This window comes from Parasteatoda tepidariorum, chromosome 8 (genome assembly GCF_982258835.1).
Source record: "Parasteatoda tepidariorum strain Cologne lab strain chromosome 8, Ptep-v5.0, whole genome shotgun sequence".
NCBI lineage: Eukaryota > Metazoa > Arthropoda > Arachnida > Araneae > Theridiidae > Parasteatoda > Parasteatoda tepidariorum.
The window spans coordinates 26,266,287-26,286,005 of record NC_141762.1 but is presented as its reverse complement, the minus strand read 5'-3'; the positions used below and the strand labels follow the sequence as shown (position 1 = coordinate 26,286,005).

The 19,719-nt window shown below is 31.9% G+C and overlaps 1 protein-coding gene across 2 annotated transcripts in view; it reads right to left on the bottom strand.

Moving 5' to 3' along the window:
* Positions 1-19,719, bottom strand: part of LOC107441117 (uncharacterized) — a 95,911-nt gene that overhangs the window by 12,418 nt on the left and 63,774 nt on the right. For both annotated transcript variants that reach the window (XM_087150038.1, XM_043052762.3), the window contains exons 27-39: positions 18,525-18,609; positions 14,690-14,778; positions 13,770-13,832; positions 13,590-13,682; positions 12,651-12,710; positions 11,306-11,406; positions 11,120-11,183; positions 7,415-7,578; positions 5,839-5,917; positions 3,614-3,668; positions 2,084-2,160; positions 1,847-1,949; positions 1,471-1,545 (exon numbers count right to left, since the gene is read on the bottom strand). In XM_087150038.1, the coding sequence (XP_087006164.1) occupies positions 1,471-1,545; positions 1,847-1,949; positions 2,084-2,160; positions 3,614-3,668; positions 5,839-5,917; positions 7,415-7,578; positions 11,120-11,183; positions 11,306-11,406; positions 12,651-12,710; positions 13,590-13,682; positions 13,770-13,832; positions 14,690-14,778; positions 18,525-18,609 (1,108 nt within the window). The remainder of the gene's footprint in view (positions 1-1,470; positions 1,546-1,846; positions 1,950-2,083; positions 2,161-3,613; positions 3,669-5,838; positions 5,918-7,414; positions 7,579-11,119; positions 11,184-11,305; positions 11,407-12,650; positions 12,711-13,589; positions 13,683-13,769; positions 13,833-14,689; positions 14,779-18,524; positions 18,610-19,719) is intronic.

Below are 19,719 nucleotides of genomic sequence, written 5' to 3'. Positions count from 1 at the left end.
TGCGTGTGTCATCCCGTGTTGAATGAACGCTTTGATGTGACTCATGAAAATAGGCGTGTGTCCTGCAGTGTTGAATGAAGGCTTTGAGGTGGCTCATGAAAATATGCGTGTGTCATCCCGTGTTGAATGAACGCTTTGATGTGACTCATGAAAATAGGCGTGTGTCCTCCAGTGTTGAATGAAGGCTTTGAGGTGGTTCATGAAAATATGCGTGTGTCATCCCGTGTTGAATGAACGCTTTGATGTGACTCATGAAAATAGGCGTGTGTCCTCCAGTGTTGAATGAAGGCTTTGAGGTGGCTCATGAAAATATGCGTGTGTCATCCCGTGTTGAATGAACGCTTTGATGTGACTCATGAAAATAGGCGTGTGTCCTGCAGTGTTGAATGAAGGCTTTGAGGTGGCTCATGAAAATATGCGTGTGTCATCCCGTGTTGAATGAACGCTTTGATGTGACTCATGAAAATAGGCGTGTGTCCTCCAGTGTTGAATGAAGGCTTTGAGGTGGCTCATGAAAATATGCGTGTGTCATCCCGTGTTGAATGAACGCTTTGATGTGACTCATGAAAATAGGCGTGTGTCCTGCAGTGTTGAATGAAGGCTTTGAGGTGGCTCATGAAAATATGCGTGTGTCATCCCGTGTTGAATGAACGCTTTGATGTGACTCATGAAAATAGGCGTGTGTCCTCCAGTGTTGAATGAAGGCTTTGAGGTGGCTCATGAAAATATGCGTGTGTCATCCCGTGTTGAATGAACGCTTTGATGTGACTCATGAAAATAGGCGTGTGTCCTCCAGTGTTGAATGAAGGCTTTGAGGTGGCTCATGAAAATATGCGTGTGTCATCCCGTGTTGAATGAACGCTTTGATGTGACTCATGAAAATAGGCGTGTGTCCTCCAGTGTTGAATGAAGGCTTTGAGGTGGCTCATGAAAATATGCGTGTGTCATCCCGTGTTGAATGAACGCTTTGATGTGACTCATGAAAATAGGCGTGTGTCCTCCAGTGTTGAATGAAGGCTTTGAGGTGGCTCATGAAAATATGCGTGTGTCATCCCGTGTTGAATGAACGCTTTGATGTGACTCATGAAAATAGGCGTGTGTCCTGCAGTGTTGAATGAAGGCTTTGAGGTGGCTCATGAAAATATGCGTGTGTCATCCCGTGTTGAATGAACGCTTTGATGTGACTCATGAAAATAGGCGTGTGTCCTCCAGTGTTGAATGAACGCTTTGATGTGGCTCATGAAAATAGGCATGTGCCCTCCCGTGTTGAATTAAAGCTTTGAGGTGGCTCATGAATGAACGCTTTGAGGTGGCTCATAAAAAATAGGCGTGTGTCATTTCGTGTTGTTGTAGTCATGTCATCATGCGTCAATCACGTGATGAGAAGCTTCGTGTTGTAGCACTCGAAACATGACGAATTTTCATTTATTTAAATGTAAAAGAAATTTTCATTTAATTTCATGCTGTTACCTGTTTGAAACTGCCTAGTTGCTCCATGCAGACCTGCTATACATGGCAAACCATATTCTCTACTGACGACAGCACCTAGAAAGAAATTACATCAAAACTACTGCTACTTTTTACAACTTTTGCAGAAATATTTTTTCCCTTCAAACTTATAAAAATATATGCTTTAAGATTTTATTCTTTACTTCATATATGTGGCTTAAAAATTTCAAAGCAGCTTGGAATTTAAATAATAAGAGAAAGTTTTATAAGAAATGTTTATAAATTCATGTGAGGAGGCATATTTGGTAAATGGATGCATTTTAAAGAAAATTCTGTTGAATTGCTTTTATTTTGATAGATGTGTCAAAAAGTTTTCAAACAAAAAGAAAAATTTTACCGTGAGAGATAAGGCCTCCTAGTTCTGTAACTACTCCACCAAGAATAGGAAAATATGGCGACCATCCAATGTCTGTACTATAGGTTAACAGGATTTCTCCCGGCTGTAATGCAGAAAATAATTTCATGCGAAATATTTTTCTTTTTTTTTTAATGTAATTTATCAATTTTATTTGCAAATTTCTAAAACAAAAGTATAATAAATACACAAAATAATCGGGAGAATGCACATTCTTACCTTTAGTTGAGCAGCTTCTTCTAAAGTAAGAGCTACTCTAACATATGCTTTAACCGTCCCTTGACTTACTGGTATTCCTAGGGAAAAAGATTAAATTTAAACAATTTTCAAATAAATTCAAAAATTCATACAGAAAAAAAACAACTTCGGAACTTCAAAATGCATTGATTTGTTTGTTACTTTTCATTTTTAATTTACAGAAACTTTCTCCTAAACTAAACAAATAAATTAAAAATACGAAAAAATAAAAAAAATATATGCATATAATATAGAAAAGAAATATAATCGAATGGGAAAATATTGTTAACTGAATGAGTATATATTTGTGGATATAATATGGAAATAAGTATGTTTTAAAATAATTTAATGACTTGAGTTTTGTGCCCAAATAAATATTTTGTTAACTTTTTAATATTGTAAAAAAGTAGTAAACTTTTCGAGCACGTCTCTTTATTACAATAACTTTATAAAAATATAGAAAGATAGAACTAAAAATAAAATAAGAGAATAGTATGTGGCTAATAGACTTGCAATAAGGATATTTATCAGGTGTTGATTAAAAATAAAGGTAAAAAGCGCGTCATCTAAATTTATTCTTACATCAAATGCATTAACCCAACTAAAAATATTTGGCATAACTAAGTTTTGTCCATTTTCTATTTTGTGCTATAAAATTTTAATTTTTTAATAATGTTCTCTTACATTTTATAAATCAATAAAATTCAAGTCTGAGCAGTCGTCTCCCAAAGAAGTAACTCAGGTCCCAATCCTAGCAATGCCAATTCTATTCATATACGCTATGAAATAAAAAAATTCCCAGAAGTAAATGGATTAAAAGTTTGGTAAAAAAAGACTTCGATTAAAAAACAATGATTAAAAATTTGGAATAAAAAGTGACATTCCTGCTTGCTTATTTTAGAACGTTTGATCAGTCAAGTCAACCCAAACGTTTTTTAAAATTTATTCTTTGGCTGACTTTACCTTTTAGGCCAGCCAGTTGAACGAGCCGTTACCGTGCCTGATTGCTAAGCCAAAGGTTGCGGATTCAAATCCCGCTCAGGGTAGGTGTGTTTCTTTCTGTGTTGTTTACTATTGTGTAATGTGTGAATGTGGCCGACCCTATGAATGGGTATCTGTGGAAGAGTGTGGCGTAGGTAATGCTGCTCACCTCCGTGACTTAGGTTCACAGGTGCCCATCGGGTAACTTTAAATGAGCATTATTCCCGGCATCTTTCTAGGTGAAAAACGAAAGTTCAGTGCCTGCCGTTGAAAAAAAAATTGTTCTCATTCACGTTCAGTCGTTCAGTTAAGAAATGTTGTGTTCAAGAAATTATTTCATTATAAGACTCTCTTGGAGAAACAAAACATGCTTATCCATTGTCTTAGCTGCCAGCTTGCACGGCTGCTGAGAAAAAAATTTATTAGTGGTAGTAACGTTAAAGAGCAGCACTACCGTCATCTTCCGAAGCAAGTTCAGCGCCTGCAAAAATAAAATTAAAGAACGTAAAAAAAAAATATAAAAAACTTTACCTTTCATAGAAAAGTTATCTTCACTTGAAATAGGAGTATTGTCTTCTAAGTTGATCTGAAACCAAATTGAAATATTATTAGAAATTTAAATTAGCATTTAAACTTGATTTTTTTAAAAAGAAAGAGGAGTTATGTTTTTATTATCCTGCATATAAATTGAGCTAAATGATGTTTTCATAACGGTCACACTCAGAGAAGTTGATCAGTTTTCATCTACATGCACAATGGTGTTCGATGTTATATTTTTGCTCTGTTTTTTGATTTTTTTGTTGAGTTGCTTGATTTCATTTGAATGTACAGGATCTTTGGTAAAGTTTTCTGTAGTAGTTTCTGTGACGGATAATGCATTTTATTTCTGGAGGAAGTTTGTATCGGTGGACTACTCATTTAATTTCTATTGTTGCACTTTTGTATGCTTCTGTAATTTCTAGTTGAAGTTGCTGGATGTAGGTTTCTATGATTAACTCGTCTTCGAGGGCTGGTAGATTACAAATATTTATGGTCAGGTTATTTTGATACAAGTTCCAGTCTGTTTTTTGTTTGGGTTTTTCAAAGTGCTGAGTGGGTAGTCCAATAGATAGTTGAACGGGCAGATGATCAGAGGACAGTTGATTGTGGGTGCAGTCGACTATGGGGACTTGGATAATTGATATTGCTATATCTAAGATGTCACAGCTATGGTTTTGCCTGTTCGGTATATAGGTGGGAGTGGTTGGAGCAATGACTGTGAGCCACAGTGATAGCTAAAAATTAATGAACGCTTTGAAGCAGATAATTTGAAACTTCTAATGGTCTGTATTATTTGTGGATTAAATGTTAACAACTGGCAGCTCTTAGCAAGTAACTTACACTGTTCCGCAGAGATTTAACACACTCGTGTGTGTGTTTGTCTATATATATATATATATATATATATATATATATATATATATATATATATATATATATATATATATATATATATATATATAAGTTCATATATATATATATATAAGTTCATATATATATATATATATATATATATATATATATATATATATATATATATATATATATATATATATATATATATATATATATATATATTTTTTTTTTTTTTTTTTTTTTTTTTTTTTTTTTTCTTTAAAAGAGTTGTGCGTATCGTTAAAATATCGTATGTTTGATATAGTTAAATATTTTGTTACAAATCATATTTCTGATTAAAAAATTACTAGATTTTTTGCAGAAACAAGTTCGTAATTTGAATAAAAAATTAAGCGAATCATTAATATATTTTTAAAATTCTAACTCAATTTTTTTACAAATTAATTGTTTTAGTCATCTTTCGTATAATAAGTTCGAATTAACCAAGACATAAATTTCATGGAAATAATTCTTGTTTCGCTAAACATGTTTATGGGAAAAATTGAAAAGTCTTAGAATGGAACAATATTTTTTTATTCTCACCATTGTTATATGAACATTGTTAAGATAGTAAACAAAATACCTTGTAAACACAAAGTTTAAATGGATAACGGAAACGCTTACATTTCAGCAGTTAGTTTAGCAGTTACTGACAAAACTTTTTGGAAAACTTCAGTTAATACAACTTATCATGATATTACTATAACTTTTAAAAATTTGTAATAATAAAATGAAACTCATTTCTGTAATGTTCAGTTATTATTTATGATTCGAGAGCTGAAAACTTGTTTTTTCACTAAAGCCATCTTTTAAAAATTTGAAGAAAAGAAGTCAAACTAAATGAGAAAAAAATTAAATAAACAAAAACAGAAAAACTATAGAAGTAAACAAGCTTTCGATCGCCAGATGCTAGAAGTATGATGGCGAATAAGAAAAATAACCTGTACTTTGCCAGACATTTTAAATTGCTGACTATCCAAATCCGTCACCGATCCGCCACTTCGGTGACGAGCTCGTCATCAGTAGTGACTTTCAAACGTCACCAAGACAGTCTTAAGTTTAGCTCCACTTATTCATACAGTTAAATTGCTCTAAGTTCATTAATATTAACATGGTTACACGTAATACTCTTCCTTTCTTCAGTCTAGAATGTTGAAGAATTTCATTGATAAGGCTAAACGCACAAATTTTATCATAATTGGAAACTTTCTTCTAAGGATAACTGTACCAGTTACTGTGAAAAAGTACAAAATAAAAATAATTCCTGGCAACTTATATGCAAAAAAATTAATTTTATGAAAATAAATACATGGCTTACTTACTGGTTTAGGAAATCCTTTCATTATTTCTGGAAATATATACTTGTCCAAAACAGGGTATCTGCGTTTCCTATGATTTGCTCTACAAAACGAAATTTAATTTTTTAATTTGACAAATAAATCATTTAAATTTTAAGGAAATTGTTAGATATGAAAAAACATAAAAGACGCACGAAATGACCAGTGGAGTTAATTTTCACCTTCATTAATTTTCACCCTTTCACGAGGAGACGGAGAAAAAATGGTGTTACATATACTGAGCTGCCAACTAATACGCTTTTCAAAAAATGTTAGAGTAGTAGATAATTTAAAACTAGCATTCTTAGAATTTTTAGTAATCTTGTTGACATTTTCAGATCCTTACCATTAGAGTAGATCAACACGGCGTTTCATACATCAAAACATAATCTTAGTTACTTCAAGAAGAAATTTTCCCATAAAGCGTCAAAAGTTGACGATCCTGCATATGTGCTTTTGAATGATGTATATATATAAAGCTCGCAGTTTCTACACTTTTTGAAAAATATTTTGAAGTTTAAAAGAAAATTTAAAACTAAAGCATTCAGAATTTTTTATATTTTTTTCCAGTATTTTAAAAGCCACACAACAAGAGAACTGAAAAAAGTCGTGTTTCTTATGAGCTTTTGAATCATTTATCTGTAGTATTGCAAAAAATAACTTTAAATCAAATTTTCAAAACGAATAATCATACAAAAAAAAAACATAAATTTATCTACCACTAGAAGAAATTTCCCTTAAACGTCTAGAGAATTGGCAGCCCTACCATTAGTTTCCCATGGAAAAGGGCCGTAAGGCCTCAGACTTCCAGTTCCACTACAACGAACGAACGAACAGTAGCATGCCCATAACGGCTACAAAATTTCCATAGTTCAGAAAACAAATTTCCCTGTAATTGCAAAATGTTCTAAGATTCTAATAAATTAGAATTAAAATAATTTTGTCCACCACTGCGCACAAATTATAGAAAGATGGACAAATGGTCAGATTTTCAATTTTGCTGGGAGCTTTATATGAGTTCTATTTGTTTTAAAAATTTCTGCCTTTGCTTACCACCACTGGAAAAATAATTTGCTGAAATTTCAGACATTCGAGACCATAATGTAGTCAAAAGACAAAATTGCCAGAGCAATTTGTATGCCGGAAAATATATCAAATTGGTAGTAAAACCATATTATATTTCATTTGTCTTCGGTAGAAATCAAGAACTTTGTCTACCAGGGCATATACAAGAATACTTCGCATTTTGAAACAAATCTAACATCCTAGATAGTGAACGAATAATTAAGATGAACTATACAGATTGAATGCATTTCATCAGCATCTCGACACTGATGATGTTATCTCGACACTGATAAGTTATCTTTATCTAGATAACATCATCAGTGTCGAGATGCGACATCACGACGTATTGATTTGATAATGTTAGGGACTGTTGATGGTCATACCGAAACGATTTTCTACCTTGCAAAATTTTATTTGTGCTTTATACATTTCTTTACGTTTCATTAGTAGTTTAATGATGCATTAAATAATTAAAAGTAATTGTAAATTATTTAACCTTGCAATTATTTTTGGTGATCTTGTCTCTAAAATTTCCCTTATTTCGTCCACAGTCATAAAGAAGAGTAGATCTTCGTCTGGTATTCTACCTTCTGATACCATAAGCTTTGCTAGGTGATAGTAGCCTTTTCTCCATTCATCTTGAGTCTTGATAAGCAGAGACTATGTAAAAAAAATACATATATTTGCTTTAAAAATGAGTAAACTTCACAGACAAGTTTTCGTAACTAAAGTTTACGTCTTAAAACACTAAAAGCTATCAAATAATGTCATCTTGGAAATTGTATTATATCAAAAATAAATAACTAAAAATTAGGAAATTATTATTGAAAAAAATGGATTACGCCGCCCATGCTTACCCCGTTATTTCATTTTACTTTAGAACCGTCGTTGAACAGCCAACCCAATTTCGAGTTCACGACTCAACTCCGTAAAATTGTAATTTTGAACTCAATTTAGAAGACAAGGGAACTCATGGATTAGTAATTTGCCGTCTATATGGAATTTTTGGTGAAACTAACCCGTATTTGCGTTACATGGGGAGGAAAACCACGAAAACCTCCCACGGTTAGCCTGACGCCAAGAAGATTCTCCCATGATTCGTCTACCTCTGAGGATATTTTATGTCAGCACTGTAGTCAGTGTGAGCCGGGAGCGGAATTCGTATCGACCAGCCAACTCTGGGACTCGAACCCCGGTTCACCTCATTGGAAGGTGAACGCTTTATTCCCTGAGTCAAACGGTTCCTTACCCGGATTTTTTTAAATTTCAACTTACGAATTTTAAAAAAAATAATTTTTTTAATCTTAATTTATAATTTTTTTATAAATTTTAATTCGTCAAACAGCAGACCCAATTTACTGGGGAAAGTATTTTTTAAATGTTTGAAAACATGTGAAAGTCCTAATTTTAATAACTGGTTAACTCCATTTACTTACATGTTCATCATTTCAATCTTCTTCTGTATACATTTTAAGGCAATTTGAGTTGTCTGTCAAACAAAAAACGCCATCACAATAGAAGCAAGATAGAAGAAACCCTTCACTCATTAGACTTAAAGATTTAAATTTCACACTATTCTGAAAATGCCTTAGTACGGTGATCAAAAGAAAAAAAGAAACCCCCTGAATAACTTTTGATCTAATGATCGAATTTACACCTGATTGGGTTAAGCCTTAATAGTTAAATTCCCATAACAAATCAATACCTCGGGGGCACTGGATCGGAAAATTAATCGTACTCTGATTCAAGTCAAAATTACGATTTGCGGATGGATGGATGGTGTGCAAATGTGCCCGTCCTGTATGTGACGTACGCATGCTGACTCTGGATCATCCTTAGGAATGATTCCAAGACCGTCGCACACTGTGTAGTTCTAGTGTGACGTAAACAAAAAGTACCAAGTACTTAACAAATATGTTAAATAAAAAGGGTAGACGATATTTTAAGTTACGAAATTGTACTCAAAATAGTACTTTCTCTGAATAAGCATTCATTTTTCCTTACGGATTATGATTTCTGATTCCAAAAAACAGCCATAACCGCCATCTAGGAAATACAGTCCTAACAGTTTAATCAGGGCAACAAGTCAAACTTTGATTAACATTAATTTAATTTGTTTTGTATTTCGTCATGTCTTGTAAAATCTTGCAGAGAATTGAAAAATTTTATGCACACCATTGTAAAATTCGCTTATAATCCCCGCAATAAATAATTTTAATAACTATTTACTATACTTTATTATTTTATTTAATAATGATTGAAAGAATAGTACTGCAAGGTATGCCGAATTTTACATAATTTTGAAGAATTTAATTTTATATGACAAAGTCCAAAATTCGATCGAAATCGGTTGAATAGTTCCTGAGAAATCGAATTTTAAACATCGGGTATTAAAAATAAAAATTTTCTGGAATTATAAGACCGATTTCATTCAAAATTTGTATTTTTCTATACACAATTCTTTATGTAGAGAACAATTCTTTAAAATGATGTCAGTTCAAAATGATGATAAATTCTTTAAAATTATGTAAAAAGCTGTATATCTGACAATTAAAATTTTTTTGGGAATAATGAAATAAAATAATAAGTAATTATTAAAATTATTTATTGAGTAGAATTATCTTTGGATACTAATTTTATAATTGTGTGCAAAACTGATTTTGATTTATTTGAATTATTCTCGCTACGTAGCGAAACACTCGAAAAGTAAAATTAACATTAAGAGGTTCAAAACTTGAATCGCTGTCCTGACCAAACTATTGATGACATATTTTTCAGATTGCGGCTATCCATTATATTTTGAGAGTCAGAGATTCAAATCCAGCAAAAAATTTATTCTTTTTCAGAGAAAATACGGTTTTATATCTCATTTTGCAATTAATTTAAAATATGGTGTAATAATTTAAATATTGATCTAAAGTTTTTCAGGGAATTTCATTTTTTTCTTCGCATTGTACTTCAATTAATCGTGGATAATTTAATATTACGATATAGTTGCCTGAAAATTCTACTTCTTCAAAACATCGCTCCCTCAAATTTAATCCAATTACAAATGCCGCTCTTTAAATCACAAAAGAAGGAAAACTATTAGGAAACTGCACTAGTTGGTAAAAGTGACTTACGAGCCGACGGATGTCATAGTTGGTTGGATTTTTTTTCAAGCCAAAATTCATGCATTTTGCATTTGCATGAAACATTTTAATTTGTTCATATAAAGCAGTGTTTCCCAAAGTGTGGTACGCGCAAAGAATATATAAGTGTGGCTTATATATTCTTTGGTACGCGTACCACCAGGGATACGGGAACAGTTTATCGGGGGTACGCGTTCTTATGCGAAATATCTTGCAACAAACGAATATTTCGAAAAATTTTATTTAAAAACAAAGCTAGCCATGAAAATTTACAATTACTTTTTTTTCTGTTGGCTATTTTTTGCAGAGTTAACAGTAAATAATGAGTGGTGTCAAAAGCCAGTTGTGATTTTTAACCTTTGTGCAATTTTTTATAGTAAAAACTACATTCCTTTTTTCATTAGTGGTATACAGCGTTACAAAAAATTTAGAAACGGTACGCAAAAGTCATAAGTTTGGGAAACACTGATATAACTGATATTAGCAAGGAAGTTGAGATAAAATAAGTTAGTTGAGATAAAATAATTATTTATTTTAGAGCTCGAAATGTTTATAATTTTAAGATTTTCATTCGTCAAAATATGCAAAAAAAAAATATTTTTAACATTTGTACGCTGCTGTTGCTGTAACTAAACAAATTCACAATTTTTACTTAGAATCAATTAATAGAGATGCCAAATTAAGGTGATTCCTTAAAAATCTTGCATGATTCTAATAATATGCCTTAAAATTATAATATGAGTTTTTCTAAATTTTAATTTATAACACAATTTTTTCAACAAAAAAAAGGGTCAATTCAAATTTCTGAAAACTAACAAGTATTTACTTTTCTGAATAAAGCAATATTCGCAGGTCAATAAGAAATAACTTGAGCACTTGCAATTTAATATAATTGAGTCACGACAGCTCATGGCATACAGCGTTCACCTCATAATGAGGTGAACACCAAGAAGTGGCAAATGCCGAAGGCAGATACCAAGGACAACACTTTTGCACAAAAGCATTAGAACAAAAAATGATTCATTAAACTTTGTTTTTCATCTTTTACTGAAATCGTAAAAAATATTTACCTTTGACAATTCTCTAGTCTGAACTCCTTGTCGACTTCGAGATATCAAGTATTTCAGAGTTAGTCTGGAAATAAAGTGCAAAGTACTTTAAACGCTTCTTTTGACACAAGTTACTTATAAAACTGAAAAGAAATTCAACTTAATCAAAAAGAAATTTAATTATTTGTATTCTCAAAAATAGATTACCTTGTCTTGAGACCGACATTTATTCCTAAATCCTTCAATGTTTGGTTAAAATTCTCCTCTTTCTTATTTGTTACTTTTTTCGATGAGGATCCGGCGAGATTCTGTAAATAAAAAATGCATAAATAAACATTAGATTTTCAAACATTCTGATCTATATTTTGAGGTTTTGAAACTAACATTTATTTTAAGCTTTAACTTATGAGAAGGCTTTAACTTTTAAGCTTTAACTTATGAATAAAAGGGGCCTATTTATTAATTATTTATCATAATAAAGTTCTGATTTAAGCTCTTCTTTTCATAGAAGTATTGACGTAAGGTTGTTTGTTTACAGGTATATCAATACTACTACTTCCTTATAGTCTTGATATACCCCTTAAATAAAAACCCTTAGTTAAAATAGTTAAATCCTTATACTGGGCACTAACTATGATAAGCACCCTCGCAATCAACCTCTGACTGAGCGGATGGTCAAAATGAAATGCATATTCAACACACGTGCATAGTTGGTGGAATTGGCTGTATCTAATTAGGATCTTTTAAAAAAAGGTCATTCCGTTGAGTACAAGAAACTGTGGAAAACTGGCATTGAAGAATGTTGGATTCTTGATTATATCATTCCGCTTGGAACATGAAAGGAATTAGGGGAAACTATTCTGTTCAGTAAAAAAAACTTCATGGGAAACTAGCATCAAGAAACATTTGATTGAAATTTGATTACTTCTTTCCGTTGAGAACACGAGAAAAATTCTAGAAAACCATTTCGTTCTGAATAAGAAATAAATTCTAGAAAACTAACATTAAGAATCGTTGAAGGCTTGGTTATTTCATTCCATTTAAAACACACAAAAAATTACAGAAAACCATACTGTTCTGAACAAAAAGAAACTGCGGAAAACTAGCATTAAGAATCGTTGAATGTTTGATTATTCCATTCCATTCAGAACACTCGTTAATGGAAGAAAGGCATTAAGAATCATTAATTCTATTCAAAACAAGACTGAGTTCGTGAGAAACTTTTCTATTCAGTTCAAGAAAGAAATTATGGAAGAACAAAAAGTACTACACTCAAATAAAGAAGCTGGACATCGAGTTAAAGTGTTTAAGAAGTATGTTTCGAAGTCATTCCAAATTTTGCTACCAGTTTTTATTTTTAATCAGCTGAAACTACTTAAGGTAACTGACTTAAATTTTTTTATCTTTAATGCTGATTCCGAGCTTATCATCAATCGGTTTTAATGTTAATTTCATTGCAACTTTTTTTTACAATTTGAGATGGATTTAAGAATGCTCAAAAGTAATTCACAAGGGACTATTTAAAGCTTACTGACTTAGAAACATTTCTTACCTTTAACAGCTGTATGAGAGTTGTAGGATCAGTTCCCCATGTTTTTTGCCGCAAATCAAACTGAAAAAAAGGTAAAGAATATTGAGATTAAATACTGAGAATATTTGAGATTACTTTTAAATATTAAAAAAATTTTAAAGGCTGTTTAAAGAAATGTTAATTGTGATACCCACCATCATGTTTACGACAGCATTTTGTATCTTTAAGTTTTATAAAGCGATACAATAGCTGCCAACATGTACGCTCTTCAAAGAAACTTTTACCTAGTGATAGCAAAATGAAATTTGAATTTACAATGTATTCAGACTTTTCATTTATATTCAGTCCACTCATCGAAACACGCAACGATAAGTAGTAGTATAAAATCAAATGGTATTAAATTAAATGTATTAAATCAAGAATCGATGCATGCAGTTTTTTACTCCTTGTTAAAGTTTCCACAGAAAGTATAAGCGATAAAAAATTTTAAAAAGGTTTTTTGCTTACCTTAGCAATTTTTGTATAGATTGAAAATAAACTTGCTTAGAAAAAAAATTGCATCAAAAAAAAATTGCTGGGAAACAAATTTGAAAAAAAAAATTCTATTTCATCTTTTGTTATTTTGTAAATACACGTGAATGCGTTACATAGGATGCATGTAATTACTTCATCAATATTGCATGGCTTGCTTAATCAAACATCATGTATTCTACTCAAAATATGGAACAGGAAATCAAAAAATCCGAATTAGCTGGTTTTAAAAGCATTTGAAATTGATGAAACATAGAAACTCATATATGAAAAAAAAATATTTTTTAACTTAATTGAGATCTTGTCTTCTTTAAAATGGATGTAAATATAAGTTCTCATTTTCTTTTCTTAGTTATAGAGAAAATTGTTGCAAAATATAACTCTTTGCACTCGAGGTTCTTTCAACTATTATATAACAGAGATATTTACTTCTTTTAGACATCTGTGTCCGTGTCTGGTAAGAAATTCACGGTACTTCTTTCCAGCGTCAGTTTGAGAATTTTGAAGCCATTCCACTATTTCCTGTTTGAAAAAAAAAGCATATTTATTTGAATATAAAATTTACCTGAAATTACAATTGTTGATTATTCAGTGAATAATCGTAATTACCTGATTACTCATTTTCTTCAATTCCTCTGGTGTTCTTTCTTTAGCTATTGCTAAGCCCAGGCGCTAAATATAATTCAAATATGCTAAGAAAGTTTTGAAGAGCTTATAATTCAGAACAAACCAACAATAAATTTGAATAATATTTTACCTGAATAAATATAAATAATAAAAAGAAAGAAGTACTAATGAATAATATATAAGAAAGAAAATACTTGCAACAAGTATACTATTAAATTTGAATCATAATTTGACATTATTATGTGGTGTAATAGTGATAAATTAATAATTTTATAATTATTAAGTGACTTGTGTAAAAATAGATTCCTATCTATTGCTTTCTTATATAGCTATTCCAACCTTACTCGATTTTTTATTTTAAAAAAATTTTGATAAGTGTTTGCAACGTTAATTCAATATTCTTCATTGTTGTTCAAAAGGATAACGCTTAGCAATTAACGGTGCAGTATAGCCAACAACAAGAGAAACTTTCCTACAAATAACAAGAGAAAAAGTATGTCACTTCACTTAAAATAACTAACTAAGTTCGTACTCGCTATCCCGTCTGACTAAAATTTTCTGTCGAAATTTGCTGTTCTCGATAAGATTATGGAACAACGATGGGCTCTTGTTAAAATGAAAAAGACTAGTTACTCATTTATTTCATTCTTGAAATTTTTCTCAAGAAAACAAGCCATTCTTGTTAATTATAAATGATTAAGAACACAAATATGAATGTTTTGTGCTCTAAAATCATGGCACTGCAATACTTCAAATTTTAACCAATATTGAAAAAATATGGTAAATTTGAAATCAAACAATTCAATAGCAATTTTTACTTATTTATTTGCATACGGACCAAAATTGCACAAAGCCACTTTTAACAACATTGCAATATATTAATATTGTGATTAATTTCTTACTTCGATGCTTGCGGGAACATCAGCACTTTCTACTTCAGTACTAGTTGTACAAAGTGTTGAAAAATCTCTGTATACTTCTGCACTCATTCCTGTAAAAAGATAAATCATTGTGATTAGTGATTACAGAAAAGTAATGATTTGAGTCAGAAAATATATAAATGTAGTACCGAATGTTTCGAAATAAGTGACCTAAAGACATTATTTAACAATCCTAAATAAAATGAGACAAAAAAATACATGAGTTAGGAGTTGACATTTATATCTAAGTTATAAGAATAAAGATAAGTTACAGGCTCTAACCAATCACTTTTGGGCTCAATAATAGTATAATTGGAGTTAAAATCAACTCCACTATAGTTGCCAATTCTTTTGGGTTTTCCCAATGATTTTATTTTCATATTTAAAATAATAGTTTGTTTTTCTATTTCAAGCTTGGACTTACAATCTAAATCAATAGTGATTTTAACAATCATTTGAAATGGATAAATTAAAAAAATTCAAAATAAAACGTAATATTTTTAAAAACCACGTTTTAATAGTAGAGAATAATAATTCAGGAAAAAATTTAAAAGCGAAAAACGTGGGGCGCATGAGATACATAACAGTAATGTTATATTAGTGTGTGTAGGTGTGCTCTTGAGAATATGTGTATGTATATCAGTAATTGTAATTGTATCTGAATGTGGATGTGGAATATGCTTTTGTATATGCATATGTATGTGGATGTATATGTGGCTGTGCATGTGTATGAGTAAGAAAATGTGTATATGTATGTGTATATGTACTGTTATGTATTTCATGCGCCCCACGTTTTTCGTTTTTCAATTTTTTTCTTAATTATTATTCTCCACTATTAAAACGTGGTTTTTAAAAATATTACTTTTTATTTTGAATTTTTTTATTTTGAATTTTTTTATTTTAAACTATGATTTTTTTAATTTTTATTTTATATTTTTAAAAAATTATTATTTTTTAATTATTATTCTTCACTACAAAAAACGTGGTTTTTAAAAATATATATTTTTATTCAGATTATTTTTCTCAGTCAAGAGTAGTCAAGACTACTACAAGACCACTACTAAAGTAATAGAACTTTTATTTTAAATTAGGGATACAAATATCTTTATAGAAAAACAATACCTTTACGACTTTCAATAGTTTTATGCTGATGACAACCAAAACAATCTGGAAATGAATGAGGAAAAACTGGATCCTACCACGTGATTTTTCAGCCAATAAAAATACTCCGACAACAAAAATCTTTTCACCTGACGCGTAATAATTTGAAATAATGGAATCGACAACAAAAGACAATCTCGAAAATAATTTTTTTTTTTAAGTTTTAATTTTATTTTACTTTGCATGTCTTTTTTCTCTTCATTTTCATGCATTGTCATCCAATTCTGAACTGTGTGCTAAATTTGAAGTTTGTAGCTAGTCGGGAAGATAGTTTAAAATCGATTACAAAATTCCACCCGGACAGACATACACGAAGGCAAGTTTATATAAACGTGGTAATAAAAATACATCTAAATCTGATTTGGCCATGGAAAAATATAAAAGTATACAAACTCTAGCTATTAAAGGCTGTTGCGAATTAATTTTTTTAAAGGTAGACAACTAAAGCAAAACGTTTTGAAACGATATATACAATTTTCAAATACACTGCTGGACAATTGCTAAGGACGGATAACACTATCATCCATAGCAACCACAAAATGAAAGGAAGCAAAATGTGGAAATTAGATTAAGTGCGGGATATAGTAAGAAGAGGTATGCGTATGCAAATTTTTTTTCCCACGTCTGTTCATCACGTGATAGCGCTGATAAGAGCTTTAAAGGTTTCGACGCGTGTGGAGAATTGTTGTTTCAAGTCAAAGTTTTACAGGAAAGATTTAGTTGACGAACTTGAAATTTTCGGCATGTCTTCCCGATATCACTTAGATGATTTTAAGCGTGGCCGAATTATTGGAAAGATCGAAGAAGGGCGAAAAATAAAAGACGTTGCCAGGGAGTTCGACATCGCTCGCAGCGTTGTTTCACGGCTGTGGTAATCATTTAAAACTACTGGAATGTGTAGTAGGCGGCACCGGGGAGGTCGTGTTAGAAGTACGACGCCTGCAGAAGACAGATACATCGTCCTGTCAGCAAAAAGGAACAGGCGCACCACAGCTCAGCAGGTGGCAAATCAGTTTCTTGCTGCCACGGGAAAGCAGATCTCCCGAAAAACTGTGGCCAGACGTTTCAGGGGAGGAGGACTATACACCTGCAGACCTGTTGTGTGCGTCCCATTGACCAGACAGCACCATATTTCTCGTTTGCAATGGTGTCGTGAGAATCACAATTGGACTGAACAGGACTGGGCATGCGTATTTTTCTCAGATGAGAGTAGGTTCAGTCTGTCATCGGATTGTAGACGCCAACTGATCTGGCGTGAGAGTGGTACTGGTTATCGTCCGGAAAATATCCAGGAAAGGGACCGATATCCGACGTGCAGTGTCATGTTGTGGGTCGGCATCATGCTCAATGGCCGCACGAGCCTACATGTGGTTGCGAACGGGACTATGACATGCCAACGATACATTGATGAAGTTCTACTTCCTCATATTCGTCTTTTCCGTGGTGCTGTCGGTGATAAATTTGTTTTTATGGATGACAACGCAACATGTCATCGAACACTCGCTGTTCAGGATTGTCTAGACAGTGAGGGTATTCAACGCCTCGTATGGCCATCACGTTCTCCAGATCTAAACCCCATTGAAAATGTTTGGGATGCTTAGGGGAGGCAACTTGCTGGTCGAAACGGTCCATCCCAACCTGTTAGTGAGAGAACATTGCAACAGAAGCTGCATGCAATGAGCATTTGGAGTCGAACACCTCGTAAGACGCCATTCCTCACGCAGACACGTAAAGCAGCGTGATAGCACTGGGCTAGAAGTCACCGAATGTGGACAACTGCTGACTGGAGGAATGTAATATGGTCTGACGAATCACGTTTTTGACTTTATTCAAATGACGCACGTCATCGAGTGCACCGAAGGAAAGATGAAGCATTTCATCCTAACTGTGTGAAAGGTCAGGTTAAAGCCGGAGGTGGGTCTGTCATGTTTTGTGGGTGTTTTTCTTATTATGGATTGGGCCCCCTCACTGAGGTGGCCACAATTAGGAACCAAAATGTTTATTTGAACATTCCGGATGATCAGGTGCTCCCTTTCAATCAACATCTTCATGAGGAATATACTGTTCTTCAAGACAACAACAGCAAAGTTCATCGGGCTGGAAGAATATGTGACAGGTTTTATGAGCACTCAGACGCTCACTACTTCGTGACTGGCCTACAAAATCCCCTTGACCCCCATTGAAAATTTGTGAAACATGTTGGAACAACGGGTAAAACGCCGAAATCAACATCCTCGCTATTTTGTAGATTTGCGCATTCAAATCTTCAGCGAGTGGCTTAAACTGGATTTCAAAACATTGTGAACTCACTTCCTAACTGAATCTAGGCCGTTATAGAATAAAGAGGTGGTGTTACATGTTATTAAATGATGTTTGTCTTTACTTCTCTAAGGGTGACTAATTTTTTGCTAGGTGTTCTTATGAACAAGATGGCGTGCTAACGCTGCAGCTATTAAGCTTGGTTTGTTATCCTCTTGAATCCATTTTTGGATCGGATTTAATTAGGTACCTGAAAGCGACATCATGCGTAGTTGTCGAACCTGATTGGCTGCTGAATCTTGTCACAAACAAATGCCACGATTCACCATCTAATTAGATTCGACCACCACGAATGACGTCGCTTTCAGGCAACCACTTATGCTTTTCCTGCACTTACCTCCTCTGGCCTTTTTAAGAATGCTTATGACGAACATATTCCATATAGAGGATGATTCTGTATTTCTCATATGGCTCCGCATTGACTGAAAAATACAAATGGATGATCAAACAATAAAATAATATTGCTTTTATGGTATGTGCAATTTAATGAAATGTGCAATGAAAAACCTTCTTTCAAACAAAAACATAACAGAATTCGCAAACGTCAAACAACTTACTTTCTTTTAAAATAGCACACAAAATAGGAATATATATTTACTGAATTTCGTTGCATGAAACTATTATCACGAAGTAGACATTGTTTTAAAAACTTAATTATTTTAAAATATTTGCTGAAGATTTATTTTAAATTCTATGGTATAACTGAATTATCAAGAAATTCAATATGAATGCACTTTTTCATTCTTTTACAATATTGTAATAAAGTCATTTATAAAAATAATGCATAAATAGTATCGATGAATTCAATATGCATACATTTTTGTAGCAAAATGCAGAAATTTTTCATATTGGTATTATAAAACTGATGAAAATTTAAAAGTGAAAACATCTTTAATCAGATTAAAAACATATAATGAAAATATATGACTTCGGATCAATTATTTCCGAATTAATTTATTTTTTAAAAAGAAATTTTATATACTTGTACTCAAAAAAAATTTTTTTTGTAGTATCGCAATTCTGCAGTCAATAAAGTTAAAATCAAAGTAGAACTAAAATATGGACGTATGTGTGTATTGCATAAATGTGTATGACAATATGAGCATTAAAGGGAAATATTATAATAACTTATTACTTGATTTCATGATTTTGTAAAGAGTACAAGCTATGAAGCTTGGTATATCTACTTTATATTTTCAAGATTTTAAATATTCAATGTAATAGATATATTACCAATTATTTGTACAAAGAACCTAGGTAATCTTCAAACTAACGAGAAAATCTGCAGAATGAAAATAATATCCTTTCAGGAAAAACAAGGTTTTCGTACGTTTAAATTAACGTAATGATATTCATTTAATTTTCGCTATCTGAAAAGAAATCATGCTGCTGCAATCAACACATTAGTAGATAGAATCAGTCATCTAAGTATCACTTTTAAAAATATTATAAGACTGATGAAAGGGTTTAAAATATCATAACAATTAAGAAAATTAATATTAAATTAAAACCAATGAAAATATCTTTTTAAT